This window comes from Felis catus, chromosome A3, assembly GCF_018350175.1.
Source record: "Felis catus isolate Fca126 chromosome A3, F.catus_Fca126_mat1.0, whole genome shotgun sequence".
Lineage (NCBI taxonomy): Eukaryota > Metazoa > Chordata > Mammalia > Carnivora > Felidae > Felis > Felis catus.
Genome location: NC_058370.1, coordinates 50,808,698 through 50,829,660, shown reverse-complemented (window position 1 = coordinate 50,829,660; position 20,963 = coordinate 50,808,698). Strand labels below are relative to the sequence as shown.

The following is a 20,963-nucleotide window of genomic DNA, read 5'->3' as shown; positions in this document are numbered from 1 at the left end:
GGAGAGACAAAGAAAGAAGGACAAATTTAATAATAATATGGGGAATTTAAATTTATTTCTTTCTCACTGGCTTCTTCTGAGAATGGAAGTCTCCATGGGCCTGGGGAGGGAGCTGTCATGGTGGCCACCTGGGGCCTGTATTCGAATTTCTATTGAGAATCTCAGTTTTGACCAGTTTGTGTTCCAACTGGGAATGGAGTTCTGTTGCTGTAAACACTTGAAAATCTGGAAAAACTGGAGACTTGAAAATCTCCAGTTGGCCTAACCCAAGGTGACATTTAATGAAACTGATTTCTGAAGCAGAAGTGGTGAGCTAAGGACCCATGGAGATGTAGAGACCCTGCCTACTAGCCCAGGTACTGTTCCAAGAGTTTGTTGTCTCCCAGGAGGTCCCAGCTGACTGAGGTGCCAATAGCAGACATATGGAAGATCCCTAATTAACACTGGTCTTCCTTGGGGAAAGGCCTCCACACCTGAAAACTTACACCCATGAGTTACACCACTCTGCAGAGAAGAGAGAATGGCATGCAGTAAAGAGTTATGAAGGATTTGACACTCCTCAGGAGGGAAGAGAATGGGCTTCCAGATGGGGTGCTTAGAAATAGGCTTCTGATTAACAAAATACAGCCAGAGTGATGGGAGGTCATTCTAAATTTTAATTACAAAAAATTATCTCACTTCCTTCTTACTCCCTCCCATGTGTTCTTCCTCTTCATCTCTATGTTTTTATTACTATCTCTCCGTCATTTCCCTCAAGTTGGGGAATCAAACCCAATGTTTGGAGCTGCTCTGTGTAGAGGCCCACATAGGAGGGAACCAACAGAGTGCCAAGGCCAACAGACAGAAAGGAACTTGGACTGTCTGTCCAAACTGCATCCTATATCCTTTGAGTGATACTGAGAACAAATCCTCCACCAGTGGAGCCTCAGCTGAGGCTGAAGCGCCAGCCTGTGAGCTACATCGAGGCAGAGACACTGAGCTAAGCCATACCTAGATCACTGGTCCACACAAATTGTGAGTTATTAAAATATATGTAGTCTTAAAATGCAATGTTTTGGGGCAATGTAGTCAGAAAGGAGACTATAACAGCCTACCAGGCCCAGAATGAGGTCCTGCCATGCTTTCCTTTCCCTCCTCTCTCCTGCCAGGTTCTCTCCTGGCCAACTTTCAGCCTCTCTGGCCAACTTTCTACACTCTTTTGGTCAAACCAACTTCTGGCTGTGAGTCTCAGCACCCATTGTGGCTTCTCTCTGACACACTGCTCCGAGACTTCTTCAGGGTGGCTCCCTCTTGTCATTCTGGTTCTAGCAAGATTCTCCTAGTGACACTTTAAGACTGCCCTCCCCAACCCTCCTTCATTGCACCCTGCAGTGTTTGCACTACACCACTTTCTCTTTTCCTTCACATATCTTTGCTTTTGTGCTCTTATCTATCTCCACTTCAGACTGTGACCTCCTGGCAAGCAGGGACAACTGGGTTACTTTCAGCCCCTCAGGCCCACTAGGATTCCTGGCACAGGGTGAGGGTTTGGCACAGAGTTGTTGAATGAACATATGAGAAGATCTTGTGCCCTTCTTTCTACTTTTAGCAAACTCAAATAGTGGAGGTGAACACTGCTGATAAAGAGAGATGCAAGTTGTTTCTGAGGCAAGGGGTGGGGAGAGACAGCCAAAAAGACCTCTGCCTAAAGGCACAGTGGGCTCTAGAAGTTTAAGGTGTATAACATAATGACCTGGCATATACATATTGTGTAATGGCTACCACAATAACTTTAGTTAACATCCACCACCAAAAATAAATATATACATTTTCCTTTGTTATATTTTAGGATTTACTACCTTAGTACCTTTCAAATATATCACATAGCATTAATAACTTATAGAATGTTGTATGTTATATATCTCCACAAAACTGAACAACAACAACAACAAAAAAACACAGAAAACAATAAAGGAAAAAACTGCCCCAAAACTCAGTGGACATAAAAGACATGAGCCTGCCTTCCTCCTGGAGGTCAGCACCAGCACTGCATCCCAGGCAGAAACGCAACCAAAAACAGGCATCTTTATTTGAGTGTCTGCATAACAGAGACTCTTCAGACCCCTAGGGTAAAGGAGCAGGACCTGAAAACTTCCCGGGCTGTGAGAGGGACATCAAGAACCTCCCTTGCTCTCTGATTCCTATCCACCCCCACAATGCCCTCTTTACTTGTGAGACATCCTAACTTACTTCCAGATGAGAACTCTGAGGGTACAACAAGCACTGATCTTGTACTTAGACACTGGTATGAGCACACAGTACTCTGGCATATTCTTCTTTATCCCAAGCTCTTATCCACACAATCCCTGAAGCCTCTGACAGTTCTAAAGGATGGCCAGGGAGTGTAAATCATTTTCTCAGGTTCTCAGTGCACAGTGAGTCATCACTGGAGATCCAAGGCCATTAGGAACTTTATGAGCATATGAAATCCTTACAGTCACCAACAGGAAGGAAGTTACTTTATATAGGAGGACACTGAACTTTTTATCATATACCCAGTCTACCCAAGGCAAGATGGTCTCATCTTAGCTCCACGTATCCACAGATGTGGAAGACAAGACCCCAGTCCTGACTTCTTCAGGCTGGGCCAGGGACAGCCCTGAACTAGGTAGAAATCTAGAAGTGTAGGGATCCCCTCCCCATTTTTGAGCTCCCAAGTATGAAGCCAGGAGAATGAATACCCCTGTTCCATGGAAGAGCTGCTTTCATGCTCTTTATCCTCTGCCTCATGTCACTTACCTGGTTTCTACTCTTCCTTGATTGTACCTTCATGGTCCTCACTTGAGAAGTCAATATGAGCTCTTGTGCCTGTGTACATGTGAGGATGCAGGGAAGAAAATAACCCCATATGGGGAGGCAGTGGGCAGGGTTCCTAGGATCTTAGGGTCTCTCATTTCTAAAATAAACCTCAGGGAAGGGTTGAGACTTGACCAAGGAAGCTGGAGCTTGGCCTAATCTTCAGATAACCTCCTGTGGGACGAGTCAGTACCTACTTCTTTCTGGGCCACAATTTCCCAATTGTACATCAGGATTTAAGATGTGGAACAGCATAAGCAAGTGATCAGCCAGGGTAAGTTTTCATGCTCAATTAGTACTGAATGGGGTGTCAGTGTGGGGCGCTGCTCAGGTAAGCATAGGTACAGAATGCTTATTATCACAGGGGCACATTAGGGGACAAGCCACTAGTCAACAAGGCCTCATTTCAAGACTGGTAGACAACAAAAGCCAGGTGCCCTTCTGAGGAGAAATTAGGCATATTGTGCATGCATAGACAGCATATCCATCCCTTTGGTCATGAAGTAAGTCTCAGTGCCCTTGCCCCCTCCTCGTCCAATGACATTCTTTCTCTTTCTATTAGAAAATAACATAGATGTTGGCCATGTAAAAGCATCAGATATGAGAATTATCCAATCTGCCTTCACTCTTATCTCTGCTACTATGCACAGGGGAATATGTCCCAGAGAAGTGACCTCTCTTGTCCAAGGTCACACAGGAGAGAGATACTCCTTTTTCATTAGGAAACAACAACAACAACAAAATCCTAAAGGAAGGTTATGCAACTTAATCTTGAAATTCCCACTATGGCAGTTCTTACATTATCTGTCTTTTTGCTCCATCTTAGCATGTGGTCCCTATCATCAGGGCTGTCCATGGACCAGGATGGCAGTTGGAGCTTCAGGCTGGACCAATCACCCTGTCTTCATTTCAGACATCAGGCAGGAGAGTAGAAGGAGAGCAAAGCAGGCCCTCCCAGCTGTGTCATTTCTGTTTGAGCAGCCTCCTCAAAGTCCCACAACATGCTTCTGACCACAAAAAATTGACCTGAATTTCATCTGGTCACTCCTGGCTTCAGTAGACATTGGGAACATTGCCTTGTAATTTTCTGAATGGCTGCCTGAAAAGAAATCTTTTTCTGTATAGATTAAGAGATAATGGAAAGGTGGAAACTACCAGAAGTTGAAGAGGAGAAGAGGATGTTATTGTCACACAAACTGGGCTTTTGTTCACTTTCCATAGCCTCTCTTTTCTATTTCTTTATCCAGCCACAGAAATAACAAAAGTCTTGCTTTGAAAGCAGAAATTTGAGTGGAATCCCTGCTTTCTGTTCCCACCTGAATGACCAGAGGCACTAGATGGCTTCCATCTGACTGTTACTTGTAAGTAGTTCTAAGCAAATCCTTTCTATTTCATACAAGGAGTGGGATGATTCTAAGGTTGTAGTGCCTGTTAGGTAGACACCGTGTTCCTAAAGAGCTGAATCAAATTAGGTTTCTATAATTCAAAATAATACAATGTTTTGACACTTTTTATTTTCCAATAATATATACTTAGAACCTACCTGGTGCATATTATTAGTTATGATAATCTTCACAAAACAGAATAATCAAATGGTAAATAGTCAAATGTTATAATTAACTAAACATTGATGGAATTAAAAATGTATCTGGATGTGTTTTGATAGGAATTATAAAAGTCAGAGAGGTTGACTTGGTAGAACTAACAACACCTAAACAAAACTTAAAATAGGAGAATCTGTAGAATCTGTAGTCAGTACATGATCATGTGTATTAAAAAATCAATCCAGTGGTGCCTGGATGGCTCAGTCAGTTGAGCATACAACTTTAGCTCAGGTCATGATCTCATGGTTCATGAGTTAGAGCCCTGCATTGGGCTTGTTGCTATCAGTGAGGAACCCACTTTAGAACCTCTGTACCCGCCCCCCTTGAACTCTCTCTGCCCTTATCCCACTCATGTTCTCTCACTCAAAAATAAATTTAAAAAAAAACATTAAAAAAATCAATCCATTTACGTAACCTATATTAACAGGGCGGTAAAAGATTCAATCAATTAAAAATAACAGTGAGTAAACTAAGATTGTTTTAGTGTGATAGTCACTATACATTGTGGTATAATGAGCATACAGTGTTATATTAGCTTCAGGTTCAACAAGTCTGTATAATTATATACTTGGTGATCACCACGATAAGTGCAGTCACCATCTGTCACCAAACAACGTTACAACTATCTTATTGACTATCTTGCCTGTGCTATACTTTTCATGTCTGTGATTTATTTATTTTGTAACTGGAAATCTGGACCTCTTGATCCCTTTATCAACGTCACCCATCCTCCCACCAACCTCCCCTCTGTTGTTTTTTTGTATTTAAAAATCTGTTTTTTGTGGGTTTCTTTCTGCTTTGTTTTGTTTCTTTATTTTTAATATAATTTATTGTCAAATTGGTTTCCATACAACACCCAGTGCTCATCCCAAGAAGTGCTCTCTTCAATGCCATCACCCACTTTCCCCTACCCCCCACCCACCATCAACCCTGTTTGTTCTCAGTATTTAAGAGTTTCTTATGGTTTTCCTCCCTCCCTCTCTGTAACGTTTTCCCCTTTCCCCTCCCCCATGGTCTTCTGATAAGTTTCTCAATATCCACATATGAGTGAAATTATATGGTATCTGTCTTTGACTGACTTATTTCACTTAGTATAATACCCTCCAGTTCCATCTATGTTGTTGCAAGTGGCCAGATTTCATTCTTTTTCATTGTCAAGTAGTATTCCACTGTATACAAAAACCACATCTTCTTTATCCATTCATCAGTTGATGGGCATTTAGGCTCTTCCCATAATTTAGTTATTGTTGAAAGTTCTGCTATAAACATTGAGGTACATGTGCCCCTATGCACCAGCACTCCTGTATCCCTTGGGTAAATTCCTAGCAGTGGTATCGCTGGGTCATAGGGTAAGTCTATTTTTAATTTTTTGAGGAACCTCCACGCTGTTTTCCAGGGCAGCTGCACCAGTTGGCATTCCAATCAACAGTGCAAGAGGGTTCCCGTTTCTCTACATCCTCACCAGCATCTATTGTCTCCTGATTTGGTCATTTTAGCCACTCTGACCAGCATGAAGTGGTATCTCAGTGTGGTTTTTATTTGTATTTCCCTGATGAGGAGTGATGTCGAGCATCATTTCATGTGTCTATTGGACATTGGGATGCTTTCTTTGGAAAGCACCTGTTTTTCAGGTGTGGAGTTTGGTGAGTTCTTTTTTTTTTTTTACATTTTATTTATTTTTGAGAGAGAGAGAGAGCACAAGTGGGGGAGGGGCCGAGAGAGAGGGAGACACAATCTGAAGCAGGCTCCAGGCTCCGAGCTGTCAGCACAGAGCCCGATGCGGGGCTTGAACCCACGAACCGTGAGATCATGACCTGAGCCGAAGTCAGTTGCATAACTGACTGAGCCACCCAGGCGTCCTGGTGAGTTCTTTATAGATTTTGGACACTAGCCCTTCATCCGATAAGTCATTTGCAAATATCTTCTCCCACTCCATCACTTGCCCTTTAGTTTTGTTGATTGTTTCCTTTGCAATGCAGAAGTTTTTATCTTCATGAAGTCCCAATAGTTCATTTTTGCTTTTAGTTCCCTTGCTTCTGGAGATGTGCCTAGTAAGAAATTGTTGCGGCTGAGGTCAGAGAGGTTTTTTTTTCCTGCTTTCTCCTCTAGGGTTTTGATGGTTTCCTGTCTCACATTCAGGTCCTTTATCTATTTTGAGTTTATTTTTGTGAATGGTGTAAGAAAGTGGTCTAGTTTCATCCTTCTGCATGTTGCTGTCCAGTTCTCCCAGCACCATTTGTTAAAGAGACTGTCTTTTTTCCATTGGATATTCTTTCCTGCTTTGTCAAAGATTAGTTGGCCATACTTTTGTGGGTCCAATTCTGGAGTCTCCATTCTATTCCATTGGTCTATGTGTCTGTTTTTGTGCCAATACCATGCTGTCTTGATGATTACAGCTTTGTAGTAAAGGCTAAAGTCTGGGATTGTGATGCCTCCCATTTTGGTTTTCTTCTTCAATATTACTTTGGCTATTTGGAGTCTTTGGTGGTTCCATACAAATTTTAGGATTGTTCTAGCTTCAAGAAGAATGCTGGTGCAATTTTGATTGGGATTGCATTGAATGTGTAGATCGCTTTGGGTAGTATTGGCATTTTAACAATATTTATTCTTCCAGTTCATGAGCACGGGATGTTTTTCTGTTTGTGTCTTCTTCACTTTCCTTCATAAGCTTTCTATAGTTTTCAGCATACATCTGAAAACATCTTTTACATCTTTGGTTAGGTTTATTCCTAGGTATTTTATGCTTCCTGGTGCAGTTGTGAATGGGATCAGTTTCTTTATTTGTCTTTCTGTTGCTTCATTATTAGTGTATAAGAATGAAACTGATTTCTGTACATTAATTTTGTATCCTGCGACTTTGCTGAATTGGTATATCAATTTTGCAGAGTTTTTGGTGGAGCCTATCAGGTTTTCCATGTATAATATCATGTCATCTGCAAAAAGTGAAAGTTTGGCTTCATCTTTGCCAATTTTGATGCCTTTGATTTCCTTTTGTTGTCTGAATGCTGATGCTAGGACTTCCAACACTATGTTAAACAACAGTGGTGAGAGTGAACACCCCTGGCGTGTTCCTGGTCTCAGGGGGAATACTCTCAGTATTTCCCCATTGAAGATGATATTAGCCGTGGGCTTTTTATAAATGGCTTTTATGATGTCGAAGTATGTTCCTCCTATCCCAACTTTCTGGAGGGTTTTAATCAAGAAAGGATGCTGTATTTTGTCAAATGCTTTTTCTGCATCTATTGACAGGATCATATGGTTCTTATCTTTTCTTGTATTAATGTGATGTATCACATTGATTGATTTGTGAATATTGAACCAGCCCTGCATCCCAGGAATGAATCCCACTTGATCATGGTGAATAATTCTTTTTATGTGCTATTGAATTCGATTTGCTAGTATCTTATTGAGAATAAAGAAGGAGGTGTGGAAACAGAAACAAAGATAAAGTTACCCAGACAGAGAAACTAAAGGGCTTGATTATTCCAGACAGAGAAAGGAAAGTAAAGAAGTAGGTGTAGAACATATATCAAGAGAATGGATTAAAAATGTCTGCTTAAACAAACCAACAAACAGAGTAACCAGACTAGAGGAGGGAAGAGATTTGAAAGAGAAAAGGAAGGAAGAATATAAATAACAAGAATTGTCTGAGAATTAATCCAGGCAATGCAGCAGTGCTGGTCTGGAGAAAGGGGCTGTCTGGTTCCTCAGTGTCTATCCCACTCCAGTAGATACAGTTACCTGGCACAGAGGAGTGTGGTTTGGTGTAGATGGGCCCCACTTCCACTGTGGACTCTGTGAACTGATCCCTGAGGCCCCACGTTGCTGGTGGTGGGAAGAAAAATGACGACCACCCCGCAGTCTCTTCTCCACAGACCTGGTGTCCCAAATCACTCTGTTCAAGCTGTTCTCACTGTGCTATGGGTGCAGAGGACGCAGTCTGCCTCACTCCTCCAACTCCCGTGCCCCAGTGCTTGGCTAGGATTCAAACCCCCCTCTCTGTGCACCCTGATACTGGGGAAGTGTCTCTCCATGCCACCCAATATGTGGTCCCAGCTGATTTTGTCTTATCCTGCAGCCCTTCAGGAAGGGGACCACTTTCTCCTACTGCAGACAGTGCCCTGACCTAGCCACCAAGCCTGGGGTTGGCTCCCCTCCTCCCCAGGTGTGTGAACAGGGCAGCCAGCTCCAGTCTGGAGAAAGTCCCACAGTTAGAGATGGGAGGTTTATTCCAATCGGAGGTTTATCTCTTGTCCACATACAGCCTTAAGCTTCCCCAGACTCTCTTTCTCTTCCCTTTGTCTCTCCACAGAAGGGGATCCCTTCCCTCTGTGCCAACGTGGCCCATTGCATCTCTCCCAGTTCACAATCACCCACCTATGGCCCCTCAGGTTGTCCCAGTGTCTCCCTGGTAGCAGCTTAGTCTCTTTTCCTCCCAGACTCAAAGTCATTTGGCTTCAAACTTCAAAAACTTTTCTGTGTCTTGACTGTTGAAAATAATGCCTTCTGAACATGGAGATGCAGAGATTTCTTGGACATATTGTTTTGTTTGCTATGGATATGTTCCCAGAAGTGGAATTGCTAGATTATGTTCTATTTTTAATTTTTTGAGAAATCTCCATACTATTTTCCATAGTGAGTGTACCAACTTTCTATCCCCCCAATAGTGGACAAAAGTCCCCTTTTCTCCACATCTTCACTAGCATTTATCTCTTGTCTTTTTTATGATAGCTATTCCAATTGATGTGATGTGATATATCAATGTGACCTTGGTTTGCATCTTTCTGATGGTTAGCTACATCAGGCACCTTTTTATGCACCTGTTTGTCTTTGTTTATACTCTCTGGGAAAATGCCAGAACACTGTACACTGCATCTGTGGTCCATGGACAAGACCAGTCTGCACTGAACCTTCAGGGTCCTAATTGGATATACAATGGTGGGTGCAGAATCACTCTTCTGGATGAGGTGAGGGTGATGTATTAGTAAAGAGGACACCATGGGAGTGGACAGAAAAAAGAGTAAAAGGAGGCATCTGAAATCCTTTGCTTTGGAAGCTGAAGGTCCTGTTCTTTTGCCCACGTGACTCTGGAAAGCCACTGCCTTGAGGATACCCAAATAAAGGTATCCCTTTTTTTGGTGGTATGCCTGCTTGGGGCTATAATGCTAGAGCTGGAGAACAGAATTCAAGAATCTTCTTCCATGATACCTAGGGTGTTCTGCTGGAGGAACTGGAGCATGAAAAGTCATGTACAGGCCATTGTGGTTGTCCTCCTGCCCAGAAACAACTTGAAACTGTTAGCAGCATTTCTCTCTTCAGTGTATGTGGTTAAAAGGGGAGATGGGCTCTAAGACCTTGTCATTTATTTATTAACTATGCACTAAGCTTTTAACCTGATGCCAGTACCTTGTTGGGCCCATGTGTGGAGCTGAAAATACCAAGAGCTACCTGCCTTCCAGAAACTCACAGTCTAGAGATAGGCAATAGCACAAAAGCAAAGGCATGTGAAAGAAAAGAGCAAATGATGTGTGCTATGAATGAAGGCTGGAGAGTCATTGGGTAAGAAGGTATGAAAGGCCTCACTGGGGATGACATTGCTAAGAACAGAATGACAAAAGGGAACTAGACTTGAACAAGTCATCGTGCAGTGTGTCAGGAAGAAGCTACCACTGCTTCAGACACTCACTAACAGAAGCCAGTTTGTCCAGAGGAGGTGAAAAAGGCAGCCAGTGTGGCTGGAGGGAAACTAGGAGGAGAGCAAAGGGGAGGGAGGAGGGGCAGGGAGAAGTGCTGAGGCCTGGTAGAAAGTTATCTGTTGCTCTTCTGTTACTGCATTGTCCCAATACCTTGCACTGTAAAACACATATATTTAATACCTCACAATTTTTTTGTGGATGAGGAAACCAGGCACATATTAACTTGGTTCCCCAGCCTCAGGGTATGTCAGAAGCTGCAGCTGTGGCCTCAACTGAGGCTAGATTGGAAGAAGATTTTCTCCCAAGTTGACTCATATGATTCAGGATGCCATCTGGACTCAGAGCCTGGGTTCCTATGTGTCTTTCAGCCTGGACACTGCCTCAGTTCTCTGCCATGTGGGCCTCTATATAATGGCAGCTCAAAACACTACTTGATTTTTGGTTCAGGGATAAAGAAAAAGGTAAAGGGAAAGAGGAGAGAAATGGTACATGAGAGGATGTAACTAGGAAGTGAAAGACTATTTGAAATTGAAACTTAGACATGACTTTCCATCACATTGGCTGTATCCTATTGGTCAGAAACCAGTCGCTAGCCACTTAGCAGTTACAAAACAATATACCACAAGTCAGCATGGGGAGCCATTGTGAAGGCTGCCCCCTCATAGATTGAAATGAGACAACTGAGTCTCATTCTAAATACAACAGGAAACAATTGGTTTTACTACCATTCCACCCCATCATGGAACCCGTATTAAAATAAGGCCAAGCGGAAGAGTGACTGTTCCATTACTACACTGATGTCTCTTTTGAATAGTACTCCATGCCACATCCCACCCCTTTTTTTAATTCTTCCATACTTAATTTTGGGCCTCAGATACACTGGATAACAGCCCACACATATTATAAATCTTATCCATTTACACCCGATGAGGCTCCTAGGAAGTATATTCTAGCCTGATCCCAACGTGCACGTTAGGAAACTATGGAATACTTGAGAGACACATTGAGTTAGGACATATAACTGGTAAAACAAACAAAGAAAAAAAGCTGAATTCAGTTCTGTATCCTCAAAATTAGGACCCTACTTGCATTTCCAGGGAGTTGTGGCTATGGCATTTTTGACTCATTGTTTACAGTTAAGGAGATGACATTGGAGGAGAAAGATAAGCAGTCAACTACCAATAAGGGGTTCTAGATAGGTCTCATTTAAAGGAGGGCCCTAGGTACTGGAATCTTGAAAAAGTGACTTCACTTCCTTGGTGATAGGCTTCAACAGAACTTAGAACTCTGGTAACCAGGTGCCCACATTCTAGAGATGGCCTGCTTTCCAGCTCACTTGCCCAGAGTCATTCTAGAGAACAAAATGTTCTGTTGCTGTATCCCCATTTTCAGGATATGTGGGCTTAAGAAAGCCCAGAGTGAGAAACCTTTATGTCACTGTAGACATCAGCTCAGCCCTCATCTCCAAAGCTGTTGGTCATTTGGCAGGAGGCGCTCACAGGTAACACAAGGCAGCTCAGGGCAGCCCACTGGACAGAGCATGCCACAACTCTGATCCTGCCCAGAGCAGGCCCACACCTCTTGCCCCTCATTGTGTGTGTATGTGTGTGTGAGAGAGAGGGAGAGAGGGGGAGCGGAGGGGACAGAGGACGAGGGCTATGCCCTTCATGAGCAGAAGCAAGATGTCAGGTGTTGAAAGCCTAGCACATCTCTCATGTTCATACCCCAGGTCTTGGCAGGCAGGAGAAGATGATTTCTGGGGACCAAGTTCAACTACCTATATGTTAATTATGAGCCCTAGAGTTTCTTCTGGTTTCCTCCTTGCTGGGTGTCTTTACAACTTCCCCTCTTAGCCTGTACTGTAGAGAACACAATTTCTAATGGGGATGTCCCCTTGTGGCAATGTCCAGGGAGGACCCTAAGGTCTCTTGGCCCGACTATGGGGCACTGTACTTGCAAAGCTTCACCCAGGATATCTCTGAGGAGCTGGTCCATGGCTTCAACTACTGCAGCACCCTAGATAAGTGTCAGGTGCAGAAGGATACCAAGAATCAGCGTTGCTCTGAGGTAAGAATGGGAAGAGGGTTTTTCACACCCAGGGCCTGCACATCAATATGGGGCCAAACCTGAGGCCCTCACATCATATTTCCACATGAGCGTCCCACAGGCCCAACCACAAAATAATCTGAATATCCAAACCTCTGCCACCAGCTATGTGGTAAGGTAGGAGGACACTCTTTACATATGTTGGAATGGTAGAGAATGCATGTATTGTGTATTTTATTTTTTATATTTTGATAGAGAACATATTTAATGTTTTTAATTAATCATTTTTATTTATTTATTTATTTTTTATTTTTTTTACTTTTCATGAGGCCATGAGTATCTTTGCATTTTACTGCTGTTTTATTATTTTACCTACTTGCCCCAGATATCCTGGGTAGCACTCAGCTCCACTGTCCTTGCAGAACTTCTCCAAGCCCTTACATATCATCACACAAAACAGGGTGATTTAACACAAAATTAAGGGTGGGATGAAGCCATCCTATATGTTTCTGTAATGTCCTGTCTCTCAGAACACATTAAATTATTGTAGGCCCACCAAGTCATGAGCTGTGTTCTTATATGTCTTCATAATATTCCATAAAGGAGGTTGTGTGCCACTGTTTCAGCCTTTCAAGTCTGTTGGAACTTCACAGGATTCAATTCTGTTTTCATTTCAACAGTGATGCAGGGAAAATCTTAAGTGTCCTAAAAGAATGTTTTAGGTTGCTAGATCTGCCATAACATGGAAGCACAAATTGGGTGGAAGGACTTTGATGCCTCCTGGCTGAGATACCTGCCTCTGTCTTTTAAGAGTTTCACCCAGGAAATCTTTGATGAGCTGCTCTAAGGATTAAACTCCATCTCCCTTGACAAGCAGCAGGTGCATCAGTCCAACAACAACATCAAGTGCTGGTATAGGGTCAGAACAGGTCCAGATTCATGTCCTTTCTTGGGACCCAGAGATGATCAGGGTAAGCCCAGAACCCAGACTACAATTGACTGGCTCCCTGGGGCCTGCTGAAGAAGGTGGTTTCCCCCAGAAACTTTCTCCCTATCAGGAACAGACCAAGCCTCATTAGCTTAGAGGAAATGCAGCCCACGCTTTTGACAATTCTCAGGACTAACCTATATGATCTTGAGCAGCATTTGAAATTCTAACCCTCCGTTTTCTCATATCTACAGTAGGGGTGTTTGCTGATGACTCACTGGCATAACGCTGTTAATATAGGCTATTAAAAGAAGTGCTATTGTTGCTCAGCTAAGAGAATGCCTGGAAGTTACCAATGGTTTATCATTTCCCCCCTAAAACCAATTGCAATTTTAAGCCTAGAACCTTATTCTGTGTGGGCACTCAAGTCCCTTCTCTTTCACAAGTTCCCAAAGGGATGGGGGTCTCTGGTCTGAGAACCAGACCCTGATCTTCCTGGTAGTTCATGGCATTGTAGCTGACTACATGCCCCTCCTTGTCTACCTGGTGTTAAAAGGAATCAACCCTGTCCCTGGATGAGGCCTGTACAATGCTGAAGCTCAAGGAAGGCACAATGGAAAATTGTTTACAGTCCCTGCTACAATCACCTTTCCAGGATAGAAACACCTCAAACATCACATCCATTTTCTGCATATACCAGGTGTTCCCCATGGCCCAATTAGTCCTGAGACAGCAGTTCAAAAGGTGAGTGCCTGCCTCATACACAGCACAGGGGTGAGCCTCCCATTTACTACTTGTGTATCTTGGGAATGTTACTGCACCTCTATGAGCTTCACTTTCCTCTTCTGGAAGTGGGGTGGTAAGAGGATGAACCTCACAGTGTTAACTGTAGGAAATTATGGGAGAAAACATGGCATGGGCTTATCTGGTGCCTGGCTCTGTAGAAAGGGCTGCTGGACATGCTGAGTATCTTTAGGTTTAATAGTTCTCTCTCTCTCTCCAGTGAAGAAGCTCTCAACCTCAACCCTCACAGGCCTGTGGCACTTCTGAATTTAGAAAAGCACATGGAAAGCAGAAGTTGTCCTGTTTGCAAAGGACTTCTGAGATTCTAGCTAGCTGGGCTTGGTATTTTTCCTTTATATGGCCAGACTAGGGCTTGCTGGGGGACAGGCAGAGGCACCCATGGCCCACCCAGTTATCTGAAAAGTACTGGTTGGGTTAATTCAATCAACATTATATGTTAATCGCCTAGTAATGCAGGCACTTTTCTAGTCACTAAGATAATTCAGTGAATAAAGTAGACACAATGCCTTGGTGTCAATTCTAGTCAGAGGGTAGGCAATCACTGTACACATCATAACCACTCATGTCTTTGGTTCATTATATGTGACATTTTCATGGCGTCCTCTGGGTATGAAAGGATTGTCCCTTATTTGACCATTATGACAGACTACAAGACCAAGTAAACATGAGTGGGTCTTCAGGTTCAGAAGGAGGGCCTCCTGCATCCACAGAGCAGCATAAGAGACTATAGGGGTTGTGGCTGGAGGAGGACTTTCAGAACCATGGAACTCACAGATCTCTTGATTTCCATAGGAGGGCTTATGTTTGGGGGCTTCCTGTGAAGAAGCAAATGAGTCAAAGAGAGCTGTGGATGGGGCCCCAAAACTTCTGGGAAGCAGAGCACAGTCTGGGTTCAGTTGGTGCCTAAGAGACCCATCCCTTCCACTGTTCCATCTGGCTCTGCCTGCTTCTCTCCATATCTACCTCTGCTAACCACAGCAACTAGGGCCAAGAACAGAAGGTGTAGTGAGAAGACTGCTCATAAATCGGCCTCAAACGTAAGCCCTATTACTGGTCTGTACTGAGGATGGCGTTGACTATGCCCAAGGCCGTGGTGAGAAGAGTATCAGTGAAAAAACCAGACTCACACAGGTTTTCTGGATGACTAGGCCTTCCACTGCAAAGGCTGGGTTGGAAGTGGGCTGGGCCATCCTCTGGGATCCATAGAGAAATAATGATGCTGTGGGAGTACAGTGTGGAATAAAAGGCCAGGCCTCTGATGCTTCTCCACACATGACTCTTCCCAGCACCCTCTCTCCCATCTTGAGTACATGGCCTGACCAGAAATTGCAGGATACCTGGCAGTCTCTGAATTTTACCAGTTTCAAAGTAAAGACAGCCTATGTGGATATGAAGCTGCATGACTGGGACCTGAAGAACCACACCGCCCTTATCCTGGTGCATCAGGAAACTCTGGAGCCCACTGAGGCAGAGTCAGATGGTAAAGGGGATTAAAATCTGGGAAGACTAACTGGGGTGGGGTTCATGGGCTGAATATTGTTTTGAAAGCAATGGTACCTGTCCTATTTTTGGGAAGGCACCTGGAAAGTCAGTTATGTGGATGAACCTTTCTCTTTATCCTGATCCAGTGCCAGCCCCAGGGCTCCTTCCAGTTGCAGAGCCAGAAAAGGAGTCTACTATGGAACTAGAGACAGCACCAGTTATGTTTCAACCATCATCTCAAGTGTCAGAGCCAGCATCACCTCCATCAGCTGTTCCAGAACTGGAACAAGTGTTAACATCTTCTTCAGCATATGTGCCAAGTCCACAACTGCAATCAGCTCAATCATCAGCTTTACTTAGAATTTTAACTCCAGCTCTAAAAATAGAGACAGAGCCAACTCCAGTGCCAGAGCCTTACTGCCACTGGCATGTAACCCCAAAGAACCAGCTGAATGAGGAGAAGCCCAGCCTCATGGACTTCCCTCCCAAGCTGGTGGCAGAGCAGCTAACGTACATAGATGCGGTAAGAAGCTGGGCTCTCAGGGCAGGACAGGGCAGGGCACTTTCTACATTTTTGCCGTCAGCTAACCCAGACCTGCCTTTCCCTGATGTGGACTACTATAGTCCGGGTCCAAATTTCAGCTCGACCACTTATCAACCATGTTACCCTGCCAAGGTCCTTAAATCAAGCTTTCACTGTCCAGCTGCAAACTGTAGAGATAGGCACTGATAAGAATTGATGCAGAGTTACTGTGTAGATTAAATGAGCTTAGAACAGCTAGAAAAATGGGTAGGCCCTGGTCCTTCAGGTGGAGGAAGACAGCTCACTGGGTGCAGCCAAGTCCATGGATCACCCACCCATCTTCCTTGGAGGCTTAACACCCTGTGCACTTATTAGGCATCTGACATGTACATAACTACAAGGGGAAACAGAGAAACCTGTGGTTGTAACTGTCATGGGGGAATGTGCATCGAAAGGAGAGTAGGACCAAAGGGAAAAACAGGTGGAGTGGAAAAGGCCCCCTTGTGAGGAGTCACATTGAACTGTCATCTAGAGGCTGGGGTTAGCAAGGATGACCAGGGTCCAAATTCTCTCCTTCCTTCCCTGCCAGTATTCACTCCTAGGTCTTCCTGTACTTGACTCCCTCAGTGAAAATAGAATGGAATGAAATCCAGGGATTCCAATCAGGCTCAGGCCACATTCTCAGCTTCAGGAACTAAAGCTCTGACCTGGTAACCTCCTACCTAGGACATTAATCCTGAATGTGAAATGGCTGTCTGAACACCCCTCCCCTCCCCACCCCATTCTCTAGGAGCTGTTCAAGAAGGTGCGGCCTCATCAGTGCCTGGGCTCCATCTGGTCCAAGCGGAATAAGCCTGGTAATGAGCACCTGGCACCCACAGTCTGTGCTACCGTCACCCAATTTAACAGTGTGGTCAACTGTGTCATCACCACCTGCCTTGGAAACCCAAGAATGATAGCCCAGGACAGGGCCATGGTGGTGGAGCACTGGATAAAGGTGGCCAAGGTATTTTATGGGAGGCCAAGATGAGTCACTCTTCTGAGCCTTGGAAACTGATATTTCCTTTATCAATTCTCAGGGTTGGAGTCCCTAGTCTAAGCCCTAGGGTCTGCACAGTCCCTAGGCTCTTCCCTCCAGGGACATGCTGACCTTTACTTGCATGTCCCAATGGTGGAACGCTCAGTTCCTACCTGGCTCCTTCCTTGGAATGAGCTAAAATCTTCTCTCTCCCCAGCAGTGTTACTCTTAGGGTTTTATATGTGCCCTTCTGCAGGCACCTGGATATCTGTCATCTTGGAGGGAAATTTTAAACTGAGGGAGGCTGATACTTTAGAGCAAATAGGACTCCTGCTACCCACATGACCACTCATTCTCTTCCCTCCCCAGGCCTGTCAAATCATGCAGAACTACTCTTCACTGCATGCCATCCTCTCTGCTCTGCAGACTGCCTCAATTTACCGTCTGAAGAAGACATGGGAGAAAGTTTCCAGGTGAGTATGCCTCTCTCCATAGAAGGATCAGGGAGGATGAGGGATTTCCCATATGCACATCTTTTCCCCCTCAGTAACTGGGACCCTCCTGGGAGGCAGCAAACCCTGGCAATAGAACCTGGGCTGGTGTACAGGTCTATAACCCACCCTGGAGAATAGTCCACCCTGACTCCAGCTATAGAAATAATTTTTCTTAAATATCACGCACTGAGTTGACCCAAATTAAATATTATCAAGTGCTTACTTTACAACAACAAAACTCTCTGCCCAATTGAAACCACAACTGACTGAAACGGAGTTGCTCAATTAATATGGAAATGGTGGCACTGGATGACCCACGTGAGAGCTCCCTCCATGTCCTATAAACACCTTAGTTCTCAGAGGAATCCAGAGAAAACCCTAATACTGGCAGTTTGACTTTTTGGAGTACTCAAATAAGAGGGACTTACAATCAAGACACATTATTCCTATAATTTTTTCTGCCATTTTTTCCTCTATTCAGGAAGAGCTTTCAAAAATTTAAAAAGCTGTGCACTGAAGATAACCCACAGAGAAGGGAACTGCTCCTGAAGGTATCATGGGAAGAGGAGGTTTGGGAAGAGAGAGGGTGGGGCCTGAGGGAACAGGGTCTTGAGTGGATGAAGAAGGACTGCTGTGTAGGGGAATGACATGAAGCATTCCTTGGGGAGGTGAAGGCTTTGGTATGAATATGGTTACAGTTTGGGGTGAAGATTCCATTGGGCATGGAGCAAGAAGGTGCTGTTCAACCAGATGCTATAGACACCCTGTGTCTCCATATTAACAGCTAGTCCAGATGGGGACCTGTATACAGCTTGAGAGCCCAGAGGCCAGCCCTCTGCTCAGTAGTGGGGTTGGGATGGATGGAGGGAAACAATAATGATAGTAATAGGACACTGAGTCCTCAGAAGACCATGTGGCGTAGGTGGTGTTCTCACTTTTCTCAATGAGAAACCAAGCTCAGGAAGGCCAGGCTGCAAGTTCAAGGTCACACATGGAGTGAATGTTGGAGCTGAGATTGTGCTAGAATCACTCACAGCATGCTTAAGGATAATGTAGCATTGGTACCAGCTGACTTGGGTCAGATGTCCAGGGTCTCAAGTCAAAGATGGTGGGGGGCGGGGGGAGTGGACTGAGGATATTATGGTCTCAATGAACTTGTCCTTGACCCTGCAGGAGCGGCCATCTAAATGGGCCACCCTGATGATGAGCCTCCAGAGAGCCCAGAAAAGGCTGCAGAAGAAGGTGAGTGTTCCTGGGGATTAGAGCCTCCAGAGTGAGAGGAGAAGGGCTCCTCTCTGACAGCTGGAGGCCTCCTTATCAAGACAGGTGGACCTTTCTACTCCAGCTCCTCCTCTTGTTGCCACAGCCTCCAAAACTCTTATTTTAAAGTGACTAGGAGGAGGGTCTATCCAGCTGGATGCAGAATGGATTTGTGGGTGGGGAGGGGCCTAGGACTACATACAATTTGATTTTCTAAAAGCAGGCCCTGGTGGTGATTAGGAGAAGTCTGATGTCCTTGGAGGGTGAGGGTAAGGGGGAATTGAGAGGCGGCTGCTAGGGATCCTAGGTTGCTCCATGTGAGAACCTGGGGTGGACCAGGAGGCTAAAGCATCTTCAAGGGAGGGTCCCTGTGTGCACCTGAGAGCAGGGACTCATCCCACCCCTACCCCAATGACACAGGGTGTTGTCCCCTTCCTTGGCACTTTCCTCACTGACATGGTGATGCTGGACACTGCAATGAAGGACTATCTGAAGGTAAGTGAACCTCTAGATTGTGTAGGAGGGCCCAGAATCCTGAGGTTTGGGAGTGGAGAACCCCTGTAATGAGTCCTGAGACCTCAGGACTTGGCAAACCTCCCCTCATGAGAGCTTCACAGCTACCCCTGTGAGCTAGAGTTTCTCATCTCAGTGGTGAGTGAAGGGAGTTTGCACTTATGACACTGGTCCTGGTGCCCAAGACTGAATGCAAAGCTGCATGAAGTTTGTCTGAGTTGACCTCAGCCTCTCCCTCTCAGGCTGCTTATGGGGGGAGAGCAAAATCAGGCACCTCCACATCGGCAAGCACTTACATAGCCTAACAGCCCCCTCCCCCCAGAGGTTTCAGCCTCCCCTTCTGTCATCAGAGAGGGTTGTGCTATAAGGTGCTTGACTGTCTACCCCATGTCGTCCTTTCTCTGGACCCCAGAGCCTGGCTTATATCCCAGTCCTGTTGTCTGTGTATGGACAGTCTTCTAATGTGTCCTGACACGAGAACAACATGAGAAAGGATGGGTATAAGGAACAAGCAATAACAAGGGGCTCTTTCTGATGGACTTTGGCTATTTGCTTTCTAGGGAGATGGGATCAACCATAAGAAAAAAACTAAGGTGAGCACTTGTGGCACTTCCTATTAGGGAAGTGTAGGGGAGTGGATACCAGAGATGCCCCTGGGAAGAATATTTCTTGGCTGCATCCCCTCCATCACACATTTACTGGAATAGTTTGATAATGAAAAAGTGTAAGACCCATCCATCTGGTAAGTGAAGTCAGGGGAGTGGCATCAGGGATAACTTCCTGCAGGAGGAGGGGCTATTTATACTCACCTCTGAGAACAGGTTGAGACTGGATGAATTTTCAGGGAAGGAAGGCTGCCACATGTGCAAAGACCTAGGACTGGTCCCCTATCCCACTGCTCAACCCACCCAGGCTCTGTGTGCATCCTGTTCTTCTCTTGGCCTAGGAATACAAAGTAATGAAAGAGATCATGCTCCTCCAGGTGGCTGCAGATAACTACACTCTAGAACCGAAGGAGGAGTTTAGAGCCTGGTTCCAGGCTGTGGAGCGACTCAGTGAGGATGAGAGGTGAGGCCCATCAGGAGCTGGGCAAAGGCATGGACTCTTTCTGGTGGCCACTCTAGGGATCCTGCATCCATGGCTCCCTGGGCAGCCTCAAGCCTTGTTTCCTTGTGATCACTGGAACACCAGACTCCAACTACTGGGAAAACCCTGGGAGAGACACCTGAATTGTAGCTCCTGGTCGACTCACAGGTGTCATTCTCTCTTTAGCTACATCCTGTCCTGCCAGCTGGAGCCCCAATCCTAGCTGACCAGTGAAACTCAAGAACAAGAAGAATTGGCCACAATCAAGCTCAGGACTGAGTGATTGTCCAGTGATAGTGCAACCTTTCCTCAGCAGCTTGGACACTTGCTGTGATGAACCCCATCTCCTTGACACTTCTTCCTCCCATCCATTTACCTACTTGGAGTGGCAATATTTATCTTAAATAGTAAAAGCTAGATTTGAATATTATTATATTAAAGCCTTCTTTTATAGCCCAGGAGTTTCGTTTGGTTCTATTACTTCCTACAGCAATTTAAATGGTGTACAGACTCTCAGAGTCTTTCTTGAACTAAGAAATCTTACGGAGTCATCAGCTATTGTATGTGGGAGGAAGGAGAAGAGCCAGCCCTCCTCCCAAATTCCTCTTACTCAGAGAACAGGTTAATTTCAGTATAATGAATTTGGGTAAAAAGAAGAGACAGCCCCTCAGAAT

The 20,963-nt window shown here is 44.9% G+C and overlaps 1 protein-coding gene across 1 annotated transcript; it reads left to right on the top strand.

The window, feature by feature from the left end:
• Positions 1-11,505: 11,505 nt before the first annotated feature.
• LOC102899245 (ral guanine nucleotide dissociation stimulator-like) lies at positions 11,506-20,747 on the top strand. Its single transcript, XM_045053966.1, has 13 exons — positions 11,506-11,636; positions 12,046-12,202; positions 13,666-13,853; positions 15,200-15,393; positions 15,542-15,918; positions 16,709-16,924; positions 17,306-17,409; positions 17,912-17,981; positions 18,604-18,672; positions 19,111-19,185; positions 19,764-19,796; positions 20,150-20,271; positions 20,476-20,747. Exons 3-13 carry the CDS (start codon positions 13,699-13,701, stop codon positions 20,510-20,512), a joined length of 1,452 nt encoding a protein of 483 aa, XP_044909901.1. The 5' UTR covers positions 11,506-11,636; positions 12,046-12,202; positions 13,666-13,698; the 3' UTR covers positions 20,513-20,747.
• The last annotated feature ends 216 nt before the right edge of the window (positions 20,748-20,963 follow it).

Excerpts from the sequence above, each read along its gene's own strand:
- LOC102899245 (XM_045053966.1), top strand. The coding sequence starts at position 13,699 with ATGCTGAAGCTCAAGGAAGGCACAATGGAAAATTGTTTACAGTCCCTG. Across the intron at positions 18,673-19,110 it reads AGAAAAGGCTGCAGAAGAAG|GGTGTTGTCCCCTTCCTTGG; the intron begins GTGAGTGTTCCT and ends CCAATGACACAG. Across the intron at positions 20,272-20,475 it reads CGACTCAGTGAGGATGAGAG|CTACATCCTGTCCTGCCAGC; the intron begins GTGAGGCCCATC and ends TTCTCTCTTTAG.